Here is a 26,868-nt window from a genome sequence, read left to right as displayed (position 1 = left end):
GTAAGATAAAAAAGACACACCCACAAAATGTATTTTAACAGTAATAAACTGTAAGTTATAAAACAGGTTTATACTGGCAACACTGTTGCCAGTAGTTTACTGTAAATTTATTTTTTTGGGTCACCATTGTGCAGAAGAGTAGAGCCTGTGCTTCAGTCCAGGAGAAGATCTACAAACATTGATGATTTGCTGCATGTTGCTTTATTTAACAGGCGGTGACTGTGTAGTTGTTGATCCAGTGGAAATCTTTTTATGTACAATAGTTTTTTAGTGGTCTCAAATGAAAGAAGTTCACAGTAATACTTTGCTCACATTATTAATGCATTATAAATTTTAGTTAATACATTTAAATGACAGTTGGTCAATTTAAGGCAGTCGGTTTCTGCAAGTGTAATTAGTTAACTATAATTTAGTGCATTTTTACAGAAACAAACTAGATTACAGTAAAGAACTGTACAATTAACAGTATTTTACTGGCAACAGTGTTGCCAGTATTTTACTGTAAAAAAACCCGGTAAGGTCTAACAGTGTAGCTAAAGGGGAATTATATAGGAGCCTAATCCATGAAATACATTTGGTACCAAACCCAAATAGTGTGGTGTTTGGTGAATAAAGTCTTCAGGTATCTCTGCTACATCATGGATTTGATTATCCTGCTGACTCGAGTACGTGTGTTCACTCAACAGGTGGAGATCAACAAGGACTTCAATGTGACGGCTAGAGGAACTGGAACAGCCACTCTCTCAGTGAGTGTTCATGAGCGTTTATACGGTCAACAGCAAGATTAAAGCGTTTGACCATCTAATCTGAGACGTGCTGCTCTTTTCAGGTTCTGACGCTGTACTACGCCAGACCTGTTGAGAAGAAGTCTGACTGTACACGCTTTAATCTGACTGTTATTATGGAAAAAGCCCCTGAAAGTAAGATTGACAAAAAGGCCTTTCTTTAGCACTTTATAAACATTAAGGCTTTTCACACTGTGCTTAACCCTGGGTTATCGTCACTCTAACCCTGTTTAAGAACATTTGACACTTTAAACTACAACTACAATGACAGAAGTGGGTTAGCACTGCTTTCTACATGGATCATGAAACATTAGACATGATAACACAGGATTATGTTTACCAACAGGCTAGACTGACCCAGGGTTAACTTGTATTTCCCCAAATACCTTTATGTATTAAATCTTCATTTTAATGAATTTTATTTTTATATTCAGTATATAATAGAAATAGATATTATAGAAAGGGAAGACTTGACTTGAACTAAAACCACCAAAAACTTTTGTTTCCTTTTAGCAAAACAAGGAGCCACTGAAAGTTACAACTTCATTGTGGATTTCTTGTATGTGAACAAATACCCTCATTCATTATTATGTCAAGAAACCATTTAATTTGTAATTAATCAGCATGTGCTCATTTAGGCTGTTTTCACACTTGGTTTGTTTACTGTCCCACATTCGCTGTATGTTTGCTTCATGAACGCGAGTACCTGACACGTTCTGACACGGAAAAAAAAGAGTTTATTCAGAGATAAGCAGCTCTACACTATACTACAATATAAGAAATCTGACATCAAACGGACTCAGGTTTGCATATAAAGCTCTAGTGTGAAAGCAGCCTTAAACACTGAATCAGTTGATGGAGGAAAACTGAAGACTTACGAAACCTGTTAATAAAACCTGCACTTTATCTCCATCTTTACAGCTACAAAAATGATAAAACTGATGCCACTATGACTATTCTGGACATTGGCATACCGACAGGATTTGATGTTGAAGAAAATGATCTTAAAGAGGTATTATGATGATAAACTGATGCAGTGATGCCTCACTTTGGTATTTAGAAGAGGAAACCACACATCTGCAGATTGGCCATAAAACATGTTGGTCATCATGTGATGCATTGAGCTTTTTTTCTCATTTTCTTGCCCTCAGTTGTCCACGGGGAAGGAGAGATGCATTCAGAAATATGAAAAGAATAAAGTGCTGTCAGAGCGAGGATCCCTCATTCTCTACTTAGATAAGGTATTTCAAACAACTTCTGTTGCCCGATGATGTCAAAAACAGATTTGTTTTCTTTTAATAAGGAAACCATGTGTTTTGTTGAAATCTTGATTCTGATTCCAAGATGCTCATTAACTGTAACGCTATGTGGTTCAACTTTGGTACATTACAGACTGCTTATCAGAATCATATTTCACATGATACTTTAAGCAGAAGAGAAAGTGCAAATTGAATATATAGATCTAAATTATAATGTTTACATGTATATGTTTCTATGCAAAATTACGGTGATGCATTGCTGCCACATACATATTATTTTTTTCCCCTCAATTATGTCGTAATAACGAGATCTTATGTCGTTTTAACAACATCTTTTCTCGTAATAACGAGATCTTATGTCGTTAAAACGACATATTTTCTCGTAATAACGAGATCTTATGTCGTTTTAACGACATCTTTTTCTCGTAATAACGAGATCTTATGTCGTTTTAACGACATCTTTTTCTCGTAATAACGAGATCCATATGTCGTTAAAACGACATCTTTTTCTCGTAATAATGAGATGCTATGTCGTTAAAACGACATATTTTTTGCCCTTATAAGGACATGTGTAGTCATGTACAAAATATGCTTTATCCACATAAAATTGACAGCCTATCGCGCCTTTATCACACTTTTACGTTCAAAAAGCTTAAGCAAATAGTAGCAGCCCCCAATCAGGCAAAATTAATCAATGAGGCCCTTTTTTTTAAATATATTTTATATAGGCCTATAAGTTTTTTTTTTTTTTTTTTATATGATATATTAGGCTATATAATAAGATTTATTTTGTTAATAGGCTATATCTTCATTACCTAGAGATATAATTAAACAAAAAGTAGTCAAAACACATCTAACAGAACATAGCCTAAGTTGTTTATTTTTTTACAACATTGTGTTCTTATTTTGTTTAATTAACGAAATGTCAATCTTCGTCTTTATAACAGAAGATACAATACAATACAAAAATCTTCAAGATGTATAACGGATTGTCACCTTATAAACAGTCCTTTGGAATGGAATAATAAACCCTTATAATAAAGAAAAAGCTTCAGTGATAAAGATCAAATGCTGTACACACAGAAAAGCAGATGAGCCCAGAATATGAACGCAATGCATTTAATTATACGTTAAGCGGTTTCCTTCCATAGAAACCCTTTATTATAAAGAAAATAAAGGTGGCTCTTAACGTGTCTTTCTATGGGAGGATATGGGATTGCGGTGCAGCAAATCCTTTAAATGGTATTCAATGCAAAACAAAAATGAAAAATAGTAGGAGCCAATAAAATAAACAAATTATTGTGGCATTAATTAGCCCATAAACAATATTTATTTTAAAGCTTAAACGAATTTGTTTAAAGAAAAACACCAACGCTGGGCGTTTATCTGTATAGGCTAAGTGTTTCAGCCGCCCTTTTCAAACTGGCGCAAGAAAATGCAATAGAATTTGATTTGTTAAACATGAAGAGGATTATCAGTCTGGCATGGCCGCTCGCTCTAACGTAACCTAAATGTTCGCTATTATTAAGCGCATATCCGAGTGTTTGTGCGGAGTGTGGAGCGCGCACTGACATGACATGGAGGCGCCGGTGCCATCACTCGCATTTTCCTATCAACAGTGGAAACAACTTAAAATACTCCATCATTTCTGGTCATACAGAAAATAATAATACATCAGTCGCAACTACTTTTATTTGTATAAACTCACAACAACAAGCAAACGTTGTGCTTTTGTAAAATAAAATAAAACGAACAGGGCGCGCTTTCATGATCTGTGAATTGGAGCGCGTCTCAAACATTAACTGAAAAACAGTGTATAGACAAGCCTCACAGACATGAGAAATATAACTAACTATATAAAGTTTATTAAAAAAATGTCCACCAACGAAAAAAATCCAATCGAAAGCAAATACGGTACCATCTGATTATGTAATCCTGTCCGTATGAAAGGCGCATCTAGGCTACATTACAGCGGAGATGTATGGAGATACGTTTGCAGGGTGTCTAACCGCACTGATTTAGAAAAGACTAGTTCATTAATAAACAATTAAAATGCTTCGTTATTTTTTTCAGACACATTTATTATATCATTAGCCTACTTTTGCCAGTGCTTTGCGGCAAGTTTTGCATGCGCTTGAGCGCGGAATACAGGCTATAGCCATATATGAACCCAGGATTTAATATAAACGTGTGATTAGTCCTAATTGCTTAAATGAATGACTACTAGTCTAGAAAATCCTTTAGTCTATGGCAACTCTAATCAATAGCCTACATTTAATATTTGACATTATTTAATTAGTAATTAGTATCCAGCTCTTTAACTAATTATGCTAACTCAATTAATTTAATGTAATGAACTAATAAAATAATAAAATAAAGTTTAAATTAAGATAATACCGGTAACCATATATTTCTTTATTCCACCACCACACAAAGGACTGTTTATAAGGTGACAATCCGTTACATGTGAAGATTGTATGGCTGTATCTTGAAGATTTTTGTAATGTATTGTATCTTCTGTTATAAAGACGAAGATTGACATTTCGTTAATTAAACAAAATAAGAACACAATGTTGTAAAAAATAAACAACTTAGGCTATGTTCTGTTAGATGTGTTTTGACTACTTTTTGTTTAATTATATCTCTAGGTAATGGAGATATAGCCTATTAACAAAAATAAATCTTAGGCTATAGGCTATATTATATAAAAAAAACTTATAGGCCTATATAAAATATATTTAAAAAAAAGGGCCTCATTGATTAATTTTGCCTGATTGGGGGCTGCTACTATTTGCTTAAGCTTTTTGAACATAGAAGTGTGATAAAGGCGCGATAGGCTGTCAATTTTATGTGGATAAAGGCATATTTTGTATATGACTACACATGTCCTTATAAGGGCAAAAAAAGATGTCGTTTTAACGACATAGCATCTCGTTATTACGAGAAAAAGATGTCGTTTTAACGACATAAGATCTCGTTATTACGAGAAAAGATGTCGTTAAAACGACATAAGATCTCGTTATTACGAGAAAAGATGTCGTTTTAACGACATAAGATCTCGTTATTACGACATAATTGAGTGGAAAAAATAGTATGTATGTGGCAGCAATGCGTCACCGTACAAAATAGAATACTATCTTTGCAGTGTAATTGCAGCTGTACATTGTTAAATGAATGCAAGAAAAAAAGACCAATCACAATTCAAATGCAAATATAATTAATAATTTTGACTACAAAAATTGTTTTAAATTTGACCCACATTATTAATTTTTAGTTATTAGTTGTCGCTTGTGCAAATGTTAATGTGGGCAGTTTCCATTGTACAATTTGATATTTAATATCATGTTAATTTGCTTTTAATTTTTTGTCTCATTAGGTTTCTCATAAAGAGACAGAAAGACTTGCCTTCAGAATGCACAAGATGTTTAATGTGGGTCTGCTTCAACCTGCTGCCGTCACAATATATGAATATCACTCACCAGGTGAGCTATTGCTGCATGTACACACACTATTTCTTTTATCTATAAAAACAATTAAACTGAAGCTCTCAAATTAACATGTTAATTCAGTGCCATTAAGTATTAACATTTGAATGTTCCTCCAAAACTCTTCTCCCCACTGTCACTCACACTGAAGACACATGTTGAACTGCTCCAGAAATTGCTCTATTAACCTCATTTCCAAACATCTCTTCTCAATGGGGATTTTTTTGCACCATCTAAAGTTAATTAGATATTTTTATTCACAAATCAACTTAGTCTAACATAGTTTTACTGTAAATTGAGAGAATATAAATGTTTCCATATGGCAACGCTCTACCACAGTGGAATTGCAGTAATGTATTTCCTGATTGGGATTTTTTATAGATAGTACACAGCAAAATCCCCAGTGTTAAATCAACACTGCTCAGAGCAAATATGGTCCCACTCTACAGAGTGTTAAAGTAACACTAAAGCAGTGTTAAAGTTAATGAGATAATTAAGTGATTAATTGAGTGATGATTGAGCATTAGTGATGAACACCTGCAGTTAACAAGCAGAATCACTGAAGGAAAGAGAAACACAAGAACTACAACTGACTTTTAGTCACAGCCTTAGATTAAATCAACTAAAGATAAAAAGAAGAGATTCAATCTGTGAAGATTTCAGCAGAGGAGGATTAAACAACTCCACAAACAGCATTACCAGCTTCCCTTATTACTAACCAGACTGACTTTATTTCTGTCAGACGTCTACAGTTCTTATTGAGAATTAACAGAGGTTTAGATGTTTTAAAATCACCATTGAAAATCACCATTATGGTGAACAGTGTTTGCATTTAGTTGTGCAATTTGACTCTTGACTTCTTATGGGAGTTTATGGTCTTTGTAACAGTGTTTACTAAAACGCATAATTTGTTGCAAGGAAAGCCAGAATCAAAGACAGTCAGGTGATAGGCCTATAGTTTTCAATATCATAAAGTTTACAAATATTATCATTGACTGAAAGTGGTTATTTGTTATTAATATATATTTATTAACAACATTGACTTCTTTCTTCAGATCAGACATCAAGCTGATTTTTTTTATTTTTTTATTTATTTATTGGGAAAGTAATCTTTGGACAAACACACAGACATCAAGAATCCACATATGAATCTCAACAATGGTGACATGCTTTTTATGCCGCAATGCATTCTGGGAGGCACCATAGTATAAAACGCTTGGCTCCCAGCATGCATTGCAGCATGAAGCATGTCACCATTGTTGAGATTCATATGCTGCTTCTTGATGTCTGTTTGTTACTACAAAAAAATAAATAAAAGAAAATAATGATTTTCCAAAAAATTTGTTAATGTATATAAAAATCAAAATGTCTGCTCTGTATCAAGAAAGGTGTAAGCTATTTTTTTTAATAACAAATGACAACTTATGATCAGGGAAAAGATTAGTGAATCACTCTACTTTATAATCATGAAAACTAAACCACCTGAACGCCTTTGTCTTTGGCATTTGGCATACTGTTACAAAGACCCAAATTGTACTTAAAATGCAAAGATTCAAACTGCCCAACTAAAGGAAACACTGATCACCATAATGGTGGCCAAACATTTTAAAACATCAACATCTAAACCTCTGTTCATATGACAGAAATAAAGTCAGTCTGGTTAGTAATAAGTGAAGCTGGTAATGCTGTTTGTGGAGTTGTTTAATCCTCTTCTGCTGAGATCTTCACATATTTAATGTGTTCTTTTATCTTCATCTGATTTAATGTGACTGTGACTGGAAGTCAGTTGTAGTTCTTGTGTTTCTCTTTCCTTCAGTGATTCTGCTTGTTAACTGCAGGTGTTCATCACTAATGTTCAATCATCACTCAATTAATCACTTAATTATCTCATTAACTTTAACTCTGCTTCAGTGTTATTTTAACACTCTGTAGAGTGGGACCATATTTGCTCTGAGCAGTGTTGATTTAACACTGGGGATTTTGCTGTGTAGCATCAACAATGTGATTGCAGTTATTTATTTATTTGAAGGTGATTTTTGTAGTATAGTTGTCAACAAAATTAATTCTTCTGTTCAGAAAATGAAAACATCAATATTTTACGGAAAGGGCAACAGGAAGAGTGCAGAGCTAGCTCTTCCATGTGATGAGAGTGTGGATGAGTTAGCCAAATTATAGGGAATGGTAGGGATTAAATAATAGGTATCTACTTATTTTTGGTTTGCATGGTTTGGTTTGAGTTCCAAGTATATAAATCTATCAGTTTCCAAAATAAATATGCATTTAAATAGCAAAGAAAATCATAATTTTATAGAAAAACTACTTTTTTGACCATTTTCCATTGTGGTACAGCGTTGCCATATAGCAACATTTCCTTTGAGCCACCCCAAACAACAAGGAACTCAGGGGTTATTCAAGATTATAGGCAAAAACACTCAACGAGGACTTCCGGTTGGCGAGCAGAATGGAGTAGTGGTGTTTTTCCAGGCTCCGGCCACACAGCCTCTATTTTCAGTATTACTCAGTCGGTTTAACCTTAACCTCACTACAACTGCCTTTTAAACAGTAGTTGGACAGTCCTAGCCAGCCAATATGTCTAAAACCGCCAAACAATCAAAGAAAGAACTTGCTTCACCGGACTCTGCTATCGACAATGCTACTTTAGCTAACATGCTAGCGGAACTGCGGGCAGACTTGCTAACGAAGCCTGACTCACTGTCCGTCAGATTTGAAAACAAACTCGCTGCCATTGACTCCAAATTAGACGGTGTACAGACCACGGTCACTAACCATGAACAACATATTTCCAAACTGGAATCTGGGCTGAATCAACTGCAGTCATTGGAATCTCAGCTATCCAACATGGCCGATGACAACGCTAAACTGAAAGCTAAGATAACTGACCTGGAGGGGAGAAGCAGACGGTGCAACGTGCGTCTCATTGGAGTACCCGAATCTGTTGAGGGAACATGGCCAACAATATTTTTCTCTAATCTCCTGGTGGATATACTGGGCAAAGATGTGCTGACTTCTCCCCCGGAGCTTGATAGGGCTCATCGTGCACTGAGACCCAAACCGGCAGAGGGGGATAAACCTAGAGCCGTGATCATTTGCTTCCACAAATTTCAGAACAAAGATATGGTAATTTGTGCTGCCCGCAAGAAGCGAGACGACCTAAAATATGATGGCAAGTCAGGGTACTTATACGATGATTACTGTCCTGAAGTGATGAACCAACGAGCTGAGTACATAGAAGTCATGCGTCAGCTGTTCACTCTCAAGTTCAAGCCTTCGCTACTGTATCCAGCGCGACTGTTCATCAAGGCCGACGACGGGGAGAGACGGCGCCTCTTTTCGGTGAAGGAAGCCCAGCAGTTTTTGGCATCATACCAGAAATACGGATATTTGATGGCGATTGGTGACTGATCCCTACAAGAGGCGATTTGCTATTCATGTTACTCTTATTTTTTTTTACCAATTTTTTCTCTTGCTGGCACGCGTTTTTCCCTACTCAAATGGACATATTTGACTGGTAGCCTAAGCTATACTATGTTCTCAGATGACCTGATGGGTTTACAGGTAGGCCACTTTATTTTCTGGGTGATGTTTCGTTGATATATATACTTTTGTTTAATTTCAATTTGCAAACATCTGCAAAGTTACAACGCTCAAAGTTCAAAGCAAAGATGAGCATGACAGTAGGAGGTTACCAAATCTGTGTTTGTGTTTAAAAGATCAGTTAATGTAAGAATTAGCCTACTATATTTCCATATGTCTAAAGGGGGTCACACACCAGACGAGAAGCGCAGCGCCACGACTTTAAAATTCATTATTCTCTATGAGTGTACATTGTCTCAAATCCTCGTTAATATATATACTGACTTCACCCTGTGCTGCAATATACATTCAGTTTTACATTCATTCACAGAAATCAGCTGCTTGAATGAAAATTGCTGATGTTATCGGATTTTCAGGTGATATTCTCAATTCATTCAGTTAACGGATGCTCTGAGGTAAAGTGAATTCAGACTGCAGACTAAGCAACGATTAATTGTACTGTACTTTCATAACATAGTACAGACATGATCTTAATTCCATAATATCCTTAAACATAACAATATTGCTGGCCATAAACTGACAAAGTGCACATCCGGTGTGCGATACCTCGAGTAGTCATAGATGCGGCGCTGCACTGCGCTTCTCGAACGGTGTGCGACCCCCTTTAGATTATTGGCAGCATAAAAAAACGAAAACGATGTGACAGTCATGGGCTGAGCAATACAAGTTACTGGTAATATCCATCGAGCCTATGAAATAGTTGCCAGAAACACATCAACAAGAAAGAATGAAGGCTACCCTGTAAAACAACTGCAATCATGTGATACAAAAGGACCCTATTCATCACTATTATCATCACCGCGATCCTCAACTACAAGTTCATTGGCGAATTCCTCCTCCTCGTCGCTCTCCTCCACTTCTCCCTCTCCGGCCTCCGCCAACTCTGCCTGCCTTGCTTGCGCTAACAGCTCCCACCCCGATGCGCAGGGCTCTCTTGTGTGCGCAGTCTGCTCCATAGAACTGGCTTAAACAGACGATCTGACGGGTTTTAGAAGATTAAATACAACCCGAAACTAAAAAACAGACCAGGCCTCTATTTGAGACCAGCCTTTATTTATCCAAACCTGTAGCCACACCAGGTGTGTAAAAGAGACAGGCGTCTATTTGGGACTCGGCTATTATTTGAAGTTTTACGGTATTACTTATTAAACCTGTGTGTGTTTGTTTTAGATGCACGCTGTACAAAGTTCTACCATCCGGAAGGGGCAGATGGCACTATATACAGACTGTGTAAGGGAGATATGTGCAAGTGTGCAGAAGGTATTATCACACACACATAATAGTATAAAGTGACCATATCCTGAAGTGTTGTAGTATTTTATATTTGTTTCACGGCAATGTAATTTTAAATATTAAATTATGATTTTTATTTATTTATTCTTGTATACAAACGAGGAAACAAACAATTTGTGTGCATGTGTGTGATAACAAGTGTATATGTGTGTATAAACATGAACTTCTCTGAACACAGAAAAACAGCACTTACCAGAGGAAAAACATACAAAAAGAACAAGTGTATGAACGTATGAATAAATCCCGTGGATCTGGCATGAGTTATGGTAAATGCATTCAGTTCTCTGTGTTAATTCACTGTCATACTTTAAAGGGACTGTGTGGGAATTTCTCCCATCTAGTGGTGAAATTGTATTTTGCATTCAAACGAATAATGCTCTCCAGCCAGGCGGGTAATCCATCGACCGGAAGTTGAAGCCGGCCGCGTGCCGCCATCTTGTAGCAGAACTTCACTTGCGTTAGCATTCCCATTGACTCCCATTCATTTTGGCGTCACTTTGACAGCGAATAACTTTACATCTGAGGCATTTAAAGACTCCATTTGTCCATTATTTATTTCTAAAGAAACACGACAATGTATAAAGGGCTCCATTACCTTCTATGTTACATTATGGCCCCGTAGAAACAGTTTTTGTAAAAATAGGCTAACGATTGCGTCATAACCACTCGACTCTCTGTCGCACAGTAGAGAAATTACCGTACAGACAGGAGGAGAAGCTTGCAGGCAATCGTGGGGACGTCAAGGGAGAAGCCCTGGCGTTACATTTTAAAATAAATACTATACAAAATAATTAATCAGAATACTTACTCCTGCTCACTCATGCCAAATAACTCTTTGCTCAAGCTCGCCGTCTCTGCAAGATTAACGTTTGCAGTGTTGCACGCACAGCTACTAGAATATTTACATCTGTCAGACAGGTTGCTCACGTCATCAAGCTTAGTTTGAGTCGGTTTGAGTCTGCGCGTCAGGAACGGAAGTGCTAAAAAATCGCTAAAAATGGGCTTCACTTGTCTCAATTGAGTTCCAATGAGATGGCTCTGTCCACTTCTTATACTGTCTATGTCTCCAGCGCCTCACTTTTCCAAATGCGCGTTGCATCTACGGTTGCTGTTATGTACCAAAAAGCTATGACAGGATGTCTTATAATAGCACTTCGAGCAAACTGAAACTTGAATCAACGAAAAAAAGAATGTTACAGTATAAATTACTGACTGTGAAAAACATTAACTATGGTAGTTAGTAGTAATGCCTTCTTTTTTTTGAAGTACGTGCATTGTTAGATATCATCATCATCAGAGCATTCTCTACAGTACTTTACTCAATAGCTGCTATTCATCAAAGAGCCTGTTTAACTTACTATGAATAGAATAGATAAATAGATAGAACTATAAATGTTCTACTGTCTATACAATAAAGTTCACAACCAAGCAATGAAAAAAAAGCTTGTAATTAAGACCGTAACATTGACTTACCTGTCGAGAAGAAAGCAGGCAACTTCAGCATCTCTTTTGAAAGCTTTCTCCTGCATTAGCTATCCCGACATTAACCCTTGTTTTTGTAATCTCCGGTCACGTTTCCTTTTACGGTCTATTTTGGACTTTTTCGACGACGAGGACTCCTTATCCTGTGACTCATATGTATGTATGAATGAACGGTGTATAAATAACCGTACAGTGCAGCCTTTTAAACTTGCCGGGGCAGTGACAAGCGCCTCTCACTGCTCTGCTCCTCTGCTCCTCCGCTTCTGTTGACTTCAGTCACGTGACGCTGGCTCTGAACGAAACGCGTTGTGGAAACGCGTTGGCCTAGTACTTTTTGTCCCTCTCTGCTATTATAGTTTTTCAAGATGGCGGAACTACATGGAAGCCTCCGTGGACCTACCCGTCCCATGTATATAAAGATAATAAATTCTTCGTTTACGAGGATTAGTCTGATCATTGGCATAGATATTTGTACACCATTGAGGGCATATTTATGAATAAAAATATTGATTTTAGATAATAAAATACCTAAAAAGCTACACATTGTCCCTTTAATCAAGATTCATTATTTACACACCCCAGTGTTTCCCACACATAGATGTGGTGCGCCACAGAATCGCCACCGGCCGCCACATATTGCGTTTCGTTTAAAAAAAAAAGGTTAAATACATTTTTATTTTTATTTTTTTTAAATAACATTATTTATTTCAATTAACTTAGTTGAAATAAGTTAATTACATAAGGTTACATATCATTTAACACTATTGAGTCTGGAGCCATATAAACTCCCAGGAGAGTTCATTTAACACTGTTAACAGTTTCTGCTGTATGAAACTGGATCATTTGTTTTGGTTGAATGTAAAAATATTAATTTTAGGATAATTGAACTTAATTAACTTCATTGTTTTGGACCAAATTAAGACTGTTAACCTTATTCAACTAAACGGCATTGGACTAACCTTATGTAATTAACTTGAGTTAATTGAAATAAATAATGTTACATAAATCCAACGCAACCTAGTTACGTGGAACCTTTTGACATAAATTAATTAAAGCCAACATAGCATTTTTTAGAGTGTAATTCTTAGAAAATAAACATTGGCATAAGATAATTTTTTAATACAAGACAAAAAAAACTATTTTGTTTGTAAAATACAAATATATGAAAAACTTTTGCCTGCCAAAACAAAGACAGCATGATGTAAGCATTATACTGGAATCTATTTGTGACAAGAAAAACCATACAACTGAGAAGACTCCATTAGACAGTAATATCTCTATATCACGTATTTTGACCTGTTATTATAATGTTTTGTTCAGGTGAAACAGAATGTGTAAAATGTTTGTCAAAAATGTATAAAAACAACACAAATAGAAATAATTCTTCCTTTATCACTGTGGAAATCCATATTGTACATTGACCCTTATAGAAATAATAATAATAATAATAATAATAATACATTTTATTTATAATGCGCTTTTCTGAAACCCAAATCGCTACAAACAATAAAACAAGTAAAGTACAAAGTACAGGAGTAATACAAAATAATCATTACAGTGCAACCCAATAAAATACTAGTCATGACAGTTCAAGTAAGCAATTTTAAAAAGATGTGTTTTTAACAACTTCTTGAAACTGGCTAATGTAGGAGCGTCTCTAACAGTAAGAGGAAGTGCATTCCATAACCTGGGTGCCGCAACAGAGAAAGCTCTCTCCCCCATAGATTTTAATCTACAGGGAGGCTGCTGAAGAGTAAGAGAATCTGTAGACCGAAGGGAACGAGAAGGCGCATACAGGCTGACTAAGTCACAGATATAAGAAGGAGCGATTTCTATGGAGCTATTCTTGTGCCAATAAAAATGAACGTAGCTTTTCAAGAAACTAATGAAAATATAAATTGAAACTAAATAAATTATCTCTAAAACTGAAAAAGAATAAATCGCAGGCAAATTTTTTGACTTCGTTTTTAATACACTGCATGTTTTGCTAACTGTTTCTCATATTTCAATCGCTGATCTGAACTTACAAATGCGCTTCCAGAGTTTTCATTTACGCTTCTGAAGTTTTCGTTTACGCTCCCTGAGTTTTCGTTCGCCGTTCTGACACATTTCTCTCGTGGGGGCGGGGCTAGTAGCAGTGTGTTCTCATTGGTTACTGAGCTTTTGATTGATCGCGGCGTGACCTGGAAGTGAAGACGTCAGTGTTTATGTGTGGATGTGAGCGTCTGTAATCGCAGCTTTCTATTTCATTTTAGTGATATTAAGTTTATATCTGTATTTATTTGCTGCTACACTATATTGTTGAGATGATCTCTTATAGAAGGAATAGTACAGACGAATGATATTTATCATTAGTCATCGTCGCTATATCAGGAGGATACTGGATAACGTTAGTCTACTCGTGGTAAGTCTGATTTTTGTTTTGTTTTTAATACTATACTAATACTATTTATAATACAGTACTGGCCTTTTTCAGGTGGAGAGGCATTTTAGAGCTCAGTGAGAGCCCATAACATTATACAGCTGAGCTGTGTTGTCTTGATTTAACTGTTAGCCCAATCATTAAATGACTTGTTTATCTACATTCGGTTACAGTCTTCGATTAGATCATATTTGCTTCGATTAGATCATATTTCCCCCCAGCCAACCCAAACAACATTGAGCTAGAGTACTGTACAGTAGCCTATCTGTACTGTATCAGTCAATGACCGATGCCATAGGACCAGAGCGCTGTCAATCACTGCCTGATTCAACTTTGGCAATGTAAAGCCTTTTTTACCATGCCAATAAAGCTATTTAAACCTGAATTTCTCAATTGCTGATTAATTTGCGATGCAAAGTTTTTGAAAGAGGAGAGACACGACTTGACCACAGACCACGTCTCTGTTCGTAATATGTAAACACTCAATTATTTTGAAGTATCGCCCTGGTTGCAATATTTATTCTGATTACTTTTGTGTGATAAAGATGACTGATAAAGCTATTATATGTATCTAGTATGAGTAACAAATTGCTTTTTCTGTGTCCATATTTGACTAATAATAATGAAAAAAGTGCACTTCAAATGAACATTTCTTTGACAAATGTTAAATCTTTAATAGTCTTTAATAATAAATATATGTCCAAATTAAAAACTTAATACATGCAAGTAATTATGACTGAAAACATCCAGCAACTAGGGAATACACATCCATATGTTTATATATAGGGCAATACAGCCATCTACTGGTTACACAACAGTATTACAGATGATAAATGCTGCTTGACTACGAGGTAAATATTTAGTACTGTAAAATCCCTTAAATATAAATATAATAAATATTTTAAGTCTGCAATGTGTTACTGTATGGGGAGTTCAAAGCAGTTTGTATTGTTAGATTATAATACATTTCCTCTCTCATTTTCCAGGGAGTGGAGTGGAGCAACAAGATTCTGATGCTGACACAGAGGATGGAGTGATAGTACCAGAGATCCACTGTCCCTATCAGACAATAATCTTACTCTGTTCAGACACATCACCTTTGAATGACTGGGATCTTGATCTTCAGACACCTGATTTATTTTAATATAAACTAGCAAATATTTCAATTTCCTCTAGATTAAAACAAACACAGTTCACAAGTACACAAGTGGTATCACTTTATTCTTATTAATCTATGCTGATCTTGGATTAGCATACCAATAGCATATGAATGTTGAGGGGATAGTTCACCCAAAAATACAATTCTCTCTTATTTTACTCACCCTCATGCTGTCCCAGATGCATTTTACTTTCTTTCTACAGATAAACACGAATTAAGATTGTAAGGAAAGTAATCCATCTCTGCGAGTCCTAAAGACGCTTTAAAAAACACACACAGTGAGCGTGACGGTAATCCATGCGACCTCAGTGGATGAATCAATGCCTTCTGAAGTCAAACAATAGGCTAGATAAAAGAAATACTAATAATGTAAACTGTTTTAACTATTAAAAATCTTACATACATGGGTTACAATCCACTTGTATTATGGACTCACAGAGATGGATTATTTCCTTAAATATCTTTGTCTATGTTTATGTCAAGAAGAAAGTCATATACATCTGGGATGGCATGAAGGAGAGTAAATGATGAGAGAATGCTCATGTTTTGGGTGGACTATCCTTGCACTGCTTGCAAGGGTGTAGATTTGGTTTGAACATTGGGGGGGTTGAAGTTTGGGTCTGCATATTTTTCATGTGATCATGGTATAAATATTGGGGGGGTTGTAATGCATAGATTTAAAGATTTAAATACAACACCCCCCCCTGCTTTGTTACTTGTACTGCAACAGGAACTGCTCAAAGAATCATTGCAACATTTAAAATGTATATGAATTTTTAAAATGTATTCTGTATTTGTAATTGTGCATTTTGTATAGTAATGTATATCATGAGAATACTGTGCATTACGTGTATATTATGCAGTTAATGTTTTGTGGATTCTGGTCTTTCCGGTCACAACATAATTGCATCCAAGACCTTCACTCTGATACTTGTGTATATGCTTTAGTGACAATAAAGAATGTAAATTTATTTGAATTCATATTTTCAATTACATTAATTTAACTGGTTGTATAAGTCACGATTGAAACGGTTGATGATTGTTAAAATATATTTACAATTTTAAATGTTAGCAGATAGTGTTAATTAAATGAAATAACTAAATACAATTATCAATTTAAAAAAAATGGCAACAAGAACATTCTTTGTGTGACATATGTAATGAAATGCCCTTTGAGGTCTGTATCTGACAGCAGGCCACGACTAATTTTCATTTTGTTTAAATTCCTCTTATTTAAGTGATCATTAATTTTGATGGTGTAAACGTATATCATGCTAACAATGAGTAGTGTGATGGCCATGGCTGCCAACCTTGATTACCTGGTTGAAGTTTGACTTTCTTGACGGCTGAATATATCACACACGTTTGCTAGTATTCTCTTTAAATTGTAACAGCTGAACCTAATCAGAGCCTAACATGCAAAATAATCATCAGGAATAAACAAATATTCTCCGAAAACATTGGACACTACAATATTTTAAGTATTATATACAGTACTTTAATGTGCAATTACACCTGAATAGATCTCTTGTGCTCCTAAAAAGATTCTGCCAACTAAGTAGTAGCAGCAGGTAAATACAGATCAAATTAAAAAACAAACATAACTTAATATCACTAAAATGAAATAGAAAGCTGCGATTACAGACGCTCACATCCACACATAAACACTGACGTCTTCACTTCCAGGTCACGAAGCTATCAATCAAAAGCTCAGTAACCAATGAGAACACACTGCTACTAGCCCCGCCCCCACGAGAGAAATGTGTCAGAACAGCGAACGAAAACTCAGGGAGCGTAAACGAAAACTTCAGAAGCGTAAATGAAAACTCTGGAAGCGCATTTGTAAGTTCAGATCAGCGATTGAAATATGAGAAACAGTTAGCAAAACATGCAGTGTATTAAAAACAAAGTAAAAAAATTGGCCTGCGATTTATTCTTTTTCAGTTTTAGAGATAATTTATTTAGTTTCAATTTATATTTTCATTAGTTTATTGAAAAGCTACGTTCATTTTTATTGGCACAAGAATAGCTCCATAGATTTCATGCATAGCTTTGTACGTTAGTATAAGAGTTTTAAAAGCAATACGTGACTGGACAGGTAGCCAATGCAAACTATAAAGCACACCTGTAATGTGCTGACATGGTGAAGTGTATACTTAAAAAAAAAATTGTGTCTAAACATAAGATTTATGTATTTAAATTGGATACAAAATTTCCATCCATTTGGATTACATAGTTTTAACATAAACCAATCAATAATCTGAATGTGATTCATATTTTTAAGTCATACATAAATGAAACAGATAAGACTTATATAATTGTATTAATAAACTGAATGTGATTCATATTTGTTAGTCATATGTAAATGAAACGGGTAAGATTTATGTAATAGTACACAGAAAAACGCCCATGTTAAATTAACACTGCTCAGTGTTCATATGTGTGCACACTACAGAGTTAAAGCAGTGTTGAAGTTAATGAGATAATTAAGTGCTGATTGAGCATTAATTATGAACACCTGCTGTTAACAAGCAGAATCACTGAAGGAAAGAGAAACACAAGAACTACAACTGACTTCAGACACAGCCTCAGATGAAATCAACTGAAGAGAAAATACATTAAATCTGTGAAGATCTCAGCAGAGGAGGATTAAACAACTCCACAAACAGCATTACCAGCTTCACTTATTACTAACCAGACTGACTTTATTTAATTTCTGTTTTAATTAAATCAATAGTTGTATTTTAAAGTCACCATGATGGTGGTTAGCGTTTGCTTTAGTTGGGCTATTGACCCTTGACTCTTTAATATAAAATTTTCTCTGGCTGCTATAATTGTGTGTTTATAAAACACATTTGTTGCAGCAAAAAAGCCATGAGAAAATGAGATCAGGTGATGTTGGCTGTTTATTGATGATGACAACAATATCATCATGTAATTGCCTGAATCTCTGATCTTATTCATTGTCTAATGATTGGATTATATAGGACATGCGTTTTTTTATATATTGTTTTATTCATAACAGAAGCCATTTGATTTTACAGCATGAAATCTAGCAGTGTTGGTTATCAAACAATATGCTTTTTTTTTTTTTAAATAGTTGTGCACAAAAACCTTTCATCTATCTATAGTACTTAGACTCACACAGACATCAAGAAACAACATATGAATCTCAACAATGGTGACAAAAGCTACAAAAAACCCAGATGCATAATTTATTAATGCCGCAATGCATGCTGGGAGATATGGGTGAGTTTTGATTGGTGGTACCCAGCATGCACTGCAGCTGAAGCATTACATTGATTGTCACCATTGTTGAGAGTCATACACTGATTCTTGATGACTAAGTAATAATGTAGAAGAGAAAGTTTAATGCACTAAATGTTTTTAAAATTCTTTATATTATTTGTTTACCTGTTGGATCTAATGCTATCAGGTCACACAGCTACTATAATAAACAAAATAAAAACACATAACCCCAATAATCAAAGCATTAGACACTGAAAAAGATAAGTGATTCAGGCCACAATATGATGATTGCACCTTCATCAATAAACAGCCAACATCATCTGATCTCATTTTCTCTTGGCTTTTTCGCTGCAACAAATGTGTTTTATAAACACATAATTATAGCAACCAGATACAGTTTTATATTAAAGAGTCAAGAGTCCAACTAAAGCAAACGCTAAACACCATCATGGTGACTTAAAATACAACTATTGATATCATTCAAACGGAAATGAAATAAAGTCAGTCTGGTTAGTAATAAGTGAAGCTGGTAATGCTGTTTGTGGAGTTGTTTAATCCTCCTCTGCTGAGATCTTCACAGATTTAATGTCTTCTTTTCTCTTCAGTTGATTTCATCTAAGGCTGTGGCTGAAGTCAGTTGTAGTTCTTGTGTTTCTCTTTCCTTCAGTGATTCTGCTTGTTAACAGCAGGTGTTCATAATTAATGCTCAATCACCACTTAATTATCTCATTAACTTCAACACTGCTTTAACTCTGTAGTGTGCACCAGTGGCGGAGCCAGAGGGGGGTCCGGGGTGGCACTGGACACCCCTGACATGCGATTGGCCACCCCGGGTGCCACCCCAAAATTTTATTTGCTACTGGCAGTTGCTGATGCTGATTTGAAAATAAAATAAAAAATTACGTTCGCCTGCAGCGCGGCGCGCGCGCAGTTTTCAAACGGACGAGCAGAGGACGAGAGATGGTTAAAAGATACCGAACTTCCCGGATAAGAAAACATCATATTTGAAGTAAGTTTTCAAGGTTTAGCATCAGGGTGGTTTGCTCCGAATACATTAGGCCTAATACACGCATACAGTAGGCTACCTTGCCGTGTGTACATTACAGTATACAAATGTTCAAGCCAATGCGAGGATAGGAGATCAAAACGCATGCAAAGAAGAGCAGAAACAAGCGATATTTCATAATGCGATCACTGACTGTGAAGCTTTATGGGTGTAGGGTGTTGATGGACTCGATCTATTGTGTTTTCTCAGCTTTTTGCTCATGTTGCTTTTTATGAAACAACTGCCAACATTCAAGTGTTGATAAAAAAGATGCACGAAGCTAGAATAAAACAGATTTTTTTGTTGTTTAAAAGCATAGGGTCTGTTCTTTCTTTTGGTATGTTGAGATATTCATACAACAAAATATTCTGGGGTGCCATGAAATTGTGAAAATTACCAAAAACACCATTTTTTTATACTGGCGAGAATAGTTAAGATAAAAATGTTGGTAATTGGATGATGAAGAGAATATGAAGATGATTGGAATTTGGAATCATATTTTAAATTTGTCATATTTTTGAACAGGGTCAATTAAACATGAAAAGAAAGGGAGAGATAGGCTATCAGAGTTCTTTTTAAATAAGCACAAACATAGTCCAGTCATTTTTATGAAAAAAAAGGTTGAACAAATTGCAACAGAAGCAAACTCAAATAATTTTGTATCCTCAATATGCCCTGAGTAAGGAAAAAAAGTCCAGAAGAATCCCATTAGGGGAAAGTTTTGAAAACTGTTTCTGGGGATTCACTTTTTATTTTGCCTACCTTTTGTCTTCTGCATTCTCCTTACCATTGTCTCCTGTTCTTCCCTCAGACTCGTCCCCCAGAAACAGTCCCATGGACCCAGCCCCAAACCCAGTCTCTTAAAAATTAATAATGGCTGGTTTCTAAAGTACTTCTTCCTGCCTCTATGTATTAATGCTCATGGGTAGCCGAAATGGGTTCCATTCAGACCTTAACATTAAGTATTTTACTGTTATTTGTCAACAAGATTCAACAAGACATTTCACCTGGCTATACCCAATGTTTAGACCTGTTGTGGTATTTATGCAAAATAGCACATCTGTAATTAGATAATGCTTGTTGCTCCATGTTAACAAACAATTTTAAAAAACTTGTCATACATTTTTTGTTTGTCTTGATGTAAGTAATCAACTCCGTAATTTTCATGTTGATATCTAAAGGTTACATTTTTTACCCTATTCATGTGAGTAAAAGAATGAATAGGCGTATGAATAGGCTATATTTGGGTCTTTTTCGAAACTTTCCCCTAATGGGATTCTTAGGGACTTGTTTTTCCTTACTTAGGACATATTGAGGATACAAAATCAGTTGAGTTTGCTTCTGTTGCAATTTGTTCAAGGTTGACCCCCATTTTGGCTTAAAATGACTGGACTAACAGGCAGATCAGGTGCAAACAGACCCCAGCCCTTGCATCACCACTGGCTAGTCAGAGTCAGTGTGGTCAGACTTCAGAACCAGCAACAGTTCAGAGCATCTACCAGACACAGGCAGTCAATCACATACCCAATTCAGGAATTTAAGTTGAGATGATTTTGCCAGATTAAAAGGATAGTTCACCCAAAAATGAACACAAAAAATAATTATAAATTAAATAATTATAATTAGAAAGAATAATTATAAATTATTATAAAGAAAGAATTATGTTGTATTAAATCTTCCTAGGATAAGATTTTATATTGATGGGCAATAAAATTGTTTACATGTTTCAAGTACATGTCTGCTTGATGCCTGCTATATCTAATTTAAAAAAAACATTTTTTTTGTAAATGTGAGGGTGTTTTTTTTTTTTGGTAAATAAACGCAGCAGTTCATAACAGACACATGCTACGGTATCTTATCTCCTTGGTACTTCAGCTTTGTTTTCTGCAAATATTTTGGATGTTCAACACTTATAGACACAAACAGAGTGACCCAATTCCTTCCATAAGCTTTTCCACTGTGTATGTATGTGTGTGTGTGTGTGTGTGTGTGTGTGTGTGTGTACTGTGTACCCCCGAAAGTGGCAGTGGCCACCCCCTGGCCACCCCATGTATAAAACTCTAGTTCCGCCACTGGTGTGCACACATATGAACACTGAGCAGTGTTCATTTAACATGGGCGTTTTTCTGTGTACTATTACATAAATCTTACCCGTTTCATTTACGTATGACTAACAAATATGAATCACATTCAGTTTATTAATACAATTATATAAGTCTTATCTGTTTAATTTATGTATGACTTAAAAATATGAATCACATTCAGATTATTGATTGGTTTATGTTAAAACTATGTAATCCAAATGGATGGAAATTTTGTATGCAATTTAAATACATAAATCTTATGTTTAGACACAATTTTTTTTTGAGTGTATGTAAGCACACGTGCTGCTGAATTCTGAATGTACTGCAGGCGTTTTATAGATTTAGCAGGTAAACCAACAAAAAGTGCATTACAATAATCAATCCTGGATGTAACAAATGCATGAATAAGCCTTTCAGCGTCAGGTAGAGTAAGACAGGGCCTAATTCTTGCAATATTTCTTAGATGATGGAATGCAGATTTAGTAATACTCTTAATATGAGAGTCTAGTGTTAAGTGGGCGTCAAAAATCACACCAAGGTTACGAGCACAAGAAGGTAAAACACTATCATCGATGATCAAGTTAAAATGTCTCCCTTTGTGGGTAGCCGCAGGTTTGCCAATGAGTAAAATCTCTTAAAGTCTTAGAGGAGTTCAATTTTAAAAAATTATGATGCATCCACGTTTTTATTTCCTGCACACATTCCGAGAGAATTTTGGAGGTGACAGTAGGATCAGATTTAGAGCTAATATAGATTTGAGTATCATCAGCATAAAAATGATACCCCAGACCATATTTCCTGATTATTTGCCCCAAAGGAAGCATATAAACACTAAACAATGTGGGACCCAAAACAGATCCCTGAGGAACGCCAGAACGGACTTGTCCAGTATCGGATTTGTTGTTTCCCAAGACAACAAACTGGGAACGATCAGTGAAATATGATTTGAACCAGTTTAGTACAGTACCAGTAATACCAAGCCAGCTCTCCAGCCTATTTAACAGGATAGAATGGCACACTGTGTCGAAAGCTGCACTCAGATCTAACAGGACCAAGATGGTAGAGGCTCCAGCGTCAGCTGAGACAAGCAGGTCATTCATAACACGAACCAGGGCTGTCTCTGTGCTGTGTCCCTTTCTAAACCCCGACTGAAAAGGTTCGAAAAGCTTGTTGGATGACAAGTGTAATTGAAGTTGTGCCACAACAACACGTTCTAAAACCTTAGAAAGAAAGGGAAGATTTGAGATAGGCCTGTAGTTTGATAGGTCTGACTTATCACATCCAGGCTTTTTAAGGACTGGTGTAATAGCTGCGACCTTTAGGGCTTTAGGGACAATACCAGTTGTAAGAGAGGTGTTCACAATACTACAAATAAGGGGACTAATTGAAGAGAGACACCCCTTAAGAACAGATGTTGGGATAGGGTCAAGGGTACTTGTAGTAGTATTCATTGCCATCACCAATTTTGAAATGCAATCAATAGTGACTATGTTAAACTTGGAGAAAGCAGATTTAGGAAAATTAACTGGGTAGATCTCAGGAATTGCAAAGCAAGGTAGCAGACTGATAGACTTGTAGATAGTTACAATTTTTTCCGTAAAAAACATGAGAAATTTGTTACACTCCTGCACAGAAGAACAGATTGATGGCTTAATTGGTGCAAGCATTTTGTTGATCGTCTTAAACAACTTCTTGGGATTTGCAGCACCGTCCCTAATAATAGACGAGTAGTACTCTGTTCTTGCTGTTTTAAGTGCTTCAGCATATTGACATAAAAAATCATCATACATTAGCTTATGGACAGTTAAACCTGATTTCTTGTATTGGCGTTCAAGCTGTCTGCTTTTCACCTTAAGAGCCCTGAGCTCAGTGGTATACCAAGGAGATGATTTAGCAAATGAAACAACACGTTCTCTCCTAGGGGCTAGTATGTCCAAAGCAGAAGACAAAATAGAATTATAGTGATAAACAGTTTCAACAGTAGAGTGCTCTGATATCATACAAGAAAGACTGTCAAAATTAATATTCTTGACATTCCAAAAACTAATGACCCTCTTTTGAGCATTTCTTAAAGATGGGACATTTAAGTTAAAAGTGAGAAGCCTATGATCGCTAATACACAAGTCACTGCTGTCTAGCTGGTCAATGTCCACCCCTACAGAACACACCAGATCAAGTGTGTGACCCTTATTATGAGTGGGAAATTTCACATGCTGAATCATGTTAAAACAATCTAATACCTCCATGAATTCCACAGTTAGATTACTCTTGAAATTATCCACATGGATATTAATATCGCCAGTGAGAATCATTGATGGACAAACAGAGCAAACAGATGTAAGTAGCTCTGAGAGCTCATTAAAAAACAAAGAATTAGGTTTTGGAGGTCGATAGATGAATACAATAAGAACAGGAGAAGTACCGTTCATTTTAAAAGCAACACACTCAAATGATGATACGCAGGGAATAGTAATTTCCGTAACAGATAATATATCTCTGTATATAACAGCAAGACCCCCGCCTTTACCACTTAGACGTGGCCTCTGGATATATGTAAATCCTGGTGGAGTACACACATTTAAGTTTATGAAGTCATTTGGTTGGTGCCAAGTCTCACAGATACAAAATAAATCCAGAGCATTGTTCAATATGGTGTCGTAGAGTAAAGCAGTCTTATTGTTCAAAGAACGAACATTTAGATGTGCAAATCGCATAGTGTCGAGTCGTATTTTTTGAGGAGTCATTTGTGGATAACGCAGGTTTGCATGGCAAACACCGAGCGCATACAACTTTAATGCCACTCCCAGTTCCAGTAGTGTGAACATTCTGCCGCGACCCTCTGTGCAAATATTTCGGGCGACGTAGAAGTCGAAACAATTTCAGGGTCTTTTGAACACAGACATCAGGAAGTAAATGATGTTCCAACAAGAGACGTTCAGTGAAAGAGTACCTTATCATAATGAAATCCCAAAAAAAAAAATCCAAATGTTGAAGGACCCGCTCTCCACGAAGCCCAGACAGGGTCGAAATGATGATGACGATAGATAGCAGGGAAATTCTCATGATAGAAACAGAGAGATCCGATTTGAGTTTCTTGAAGTAGAATCCAGAGTTTTTTCCGTCCGTTATAATCCAGAGTCACACAGCAGCGCAGATAGCAGCTCAGACAACAGTCACGCGCAGCGTTCCTGGTTGACAGGATCTGCGTTCCCACGGTCTGCGTTCCCACGGTGTTAAACCCGATCAAACAATAGGGGAACGCACCGAAAGACTCCACAGTAGAACTCTAGTGTCATTAGAAGCAGTGTAAAAAACACACCAACTAATACGTGTAGTATACTATTTAAGAATAAATAGTTAAAATATTCATTTAAAAAAGTAAAAATAAAATGTAAAATAAAACGGACAGAGAAGCGGCAGCCAACATGCGCCAGCGTACTCTCCACCGGAAGCACCAAATCATATATCTGAAATGATGCATGTGCTTCGTAAATGCATACAGTGTAGTTAAGTCTGTAATTTTATTCTGTTGTTTTAGTCTGCACTACATCTTTGAAGAGGACACCTGGGTTGAATACTGACCGACAAGAGAGGAAAGTCGAACTGGAGAATACAGGGATCAGTACATCGGCATCTCTAAGCTCCAGGATAAACTCCTGAGACATGGTTGTGCTCCATAATTATACATTTGTTGATTACAGGAAATTAAACATCATCTCTTACATACTCTCAATAAATATGAGCTAAAATACTTTGTAATCATGTTAAAAATAAATAAATAAATAAAGGGTAACAAAAATTTGAAAATGTTCATTTTAGACTCCTGACTAATTAATCATGTAATATATGGTGCCTTGCAAGAATATTTTAATTACTTTTGCCATTCTGAATCTCAAATCCAACATTGTAAATTGTTTTGTGTGATATTTTAAATCTGTATCTCATTTTAATAATCATAAGATAATTTAAAGGAGAATCTCAGCAAAATCCCCAGTGTTAAATTAACACTGCTCAGTGTTTATATAATACACACGCTCTCTCAGAGTGTTACCCCTCATTTACACTGAACACGTCTGCGGCGCATTACGGCTGCGACGCGGCTACCGGAGCTGATCGCGCCCATTCTAGTCAATGCTTGTGTTTACACCGGCAGCGACGCGGCGCATTTCAGAATTAAGCTTCCCAGCCGCTTCGCTAAATATAGGCGCCTAGTCTATTTTTGATGGACGCGCATCCAAGTTGCACCGGAAATACAAAATAAAAGTAAAAAAAAAACATTGTCAAATTCAAAATAAACACCCTGTGCAAACTCCCAAACGTATAACACACCAATATCCTTGGTAGAAACCCAAAAATCAAGAAAAAACACGTCGGACAGGCAAATCACGTGGTCTCGCGCATCCAGTCGCTCCGCTTCTGAAATGCTCCTGGTGTGAGTTGGCACCGCGTGGAGAACGGAATAAAACCTTGTCGCAGACGTAATGCACCGCACACGTGTGCAGTGTAAATGAGGGGTTATAAGTAACACTGAAGCAGTGTTAAAGTTAATTAGATAATTAAGAGATTAATTAAGTGATGACTGAGCATTGAAGACACCTGATGTTTAACAAGCAGAATAACTGAAATTTAAATGGTCCGGATGATTATTCCTGACATGTGCTTTCTGACGGGAGTTGATGTGGACAATAAAAGATATTGAAGATGTATTGGGATGCAGTGATGCCTCACATCTGTATAGCAATGAGTAAATTACTCCTTTCTAGAGCACTCAAGAAGCAAAACCTCACAAGCACTGCTGTGTGGAGATGTTCAGGTCTGGAAACTGGTTTAGAAAAGGAAAATAACACATCACACAGAAGGGGCATTTTGATCATCTGGCGTATTGAGTTTTTCTTATTGCCCTCGGTTGTAGGGAAGGAAAGAGAGATACATTCAGAAATTTAAGTTGGACAAAAGTGCTTCACAATCGTCTATGCTGATAATAATTAGA

General features: G+C 36.2%; 1 protein-coding gene across 1 annotated transcript; it reads left to right on the top strand.

The window, feature by feature from the left end:
• Window positions 1-638: 638 nt before the first annotated feature.
• Window positions 639-25,661, top strand: LOC311077967 (complement C3-like; the record flags this gene model as incomplete). The annotated part of the gene is made up of 9 exons (XM_084106614.1): window positions 639-746; window positions 830-920; window positions 1,299-1,344; window positions 1,707-1,797; window positions 1,937-2,026; window positions 5,421-5,526; window positions 10,315-10,404; window positions 10,616-10,703; window positions 25,417-25,661. 8 exons carry the CDS (start codon window positions 639-641, stop codon window positions 10,663-10,665), a joined length of 672 nt encoding a protein of 223 aa, XP_083962740.1. The 3' UTR covers window positions 10,666-10,703; window positions 25,417-25,661.
• Window positions 25,662-26,868: the final 1,207 nt, after the last annotated feature.

Source organism: Abramis brama (genome assembly GCF_963993115.1).
Source record: "Abramis brama genome assembly, chromosome: 2".
In the NCBI taxonomy this organism is placed as follows: Eukaryota; Metazoa; Chordata; class Actinopteri; order Cypriniformes; family Leuciscidae; genus Abramis; species Abramis brama.
Note: the sequence above shows the minus strand (reverse complement) of the source record. Positions and strands in the feature narration are given on the sequence as shown.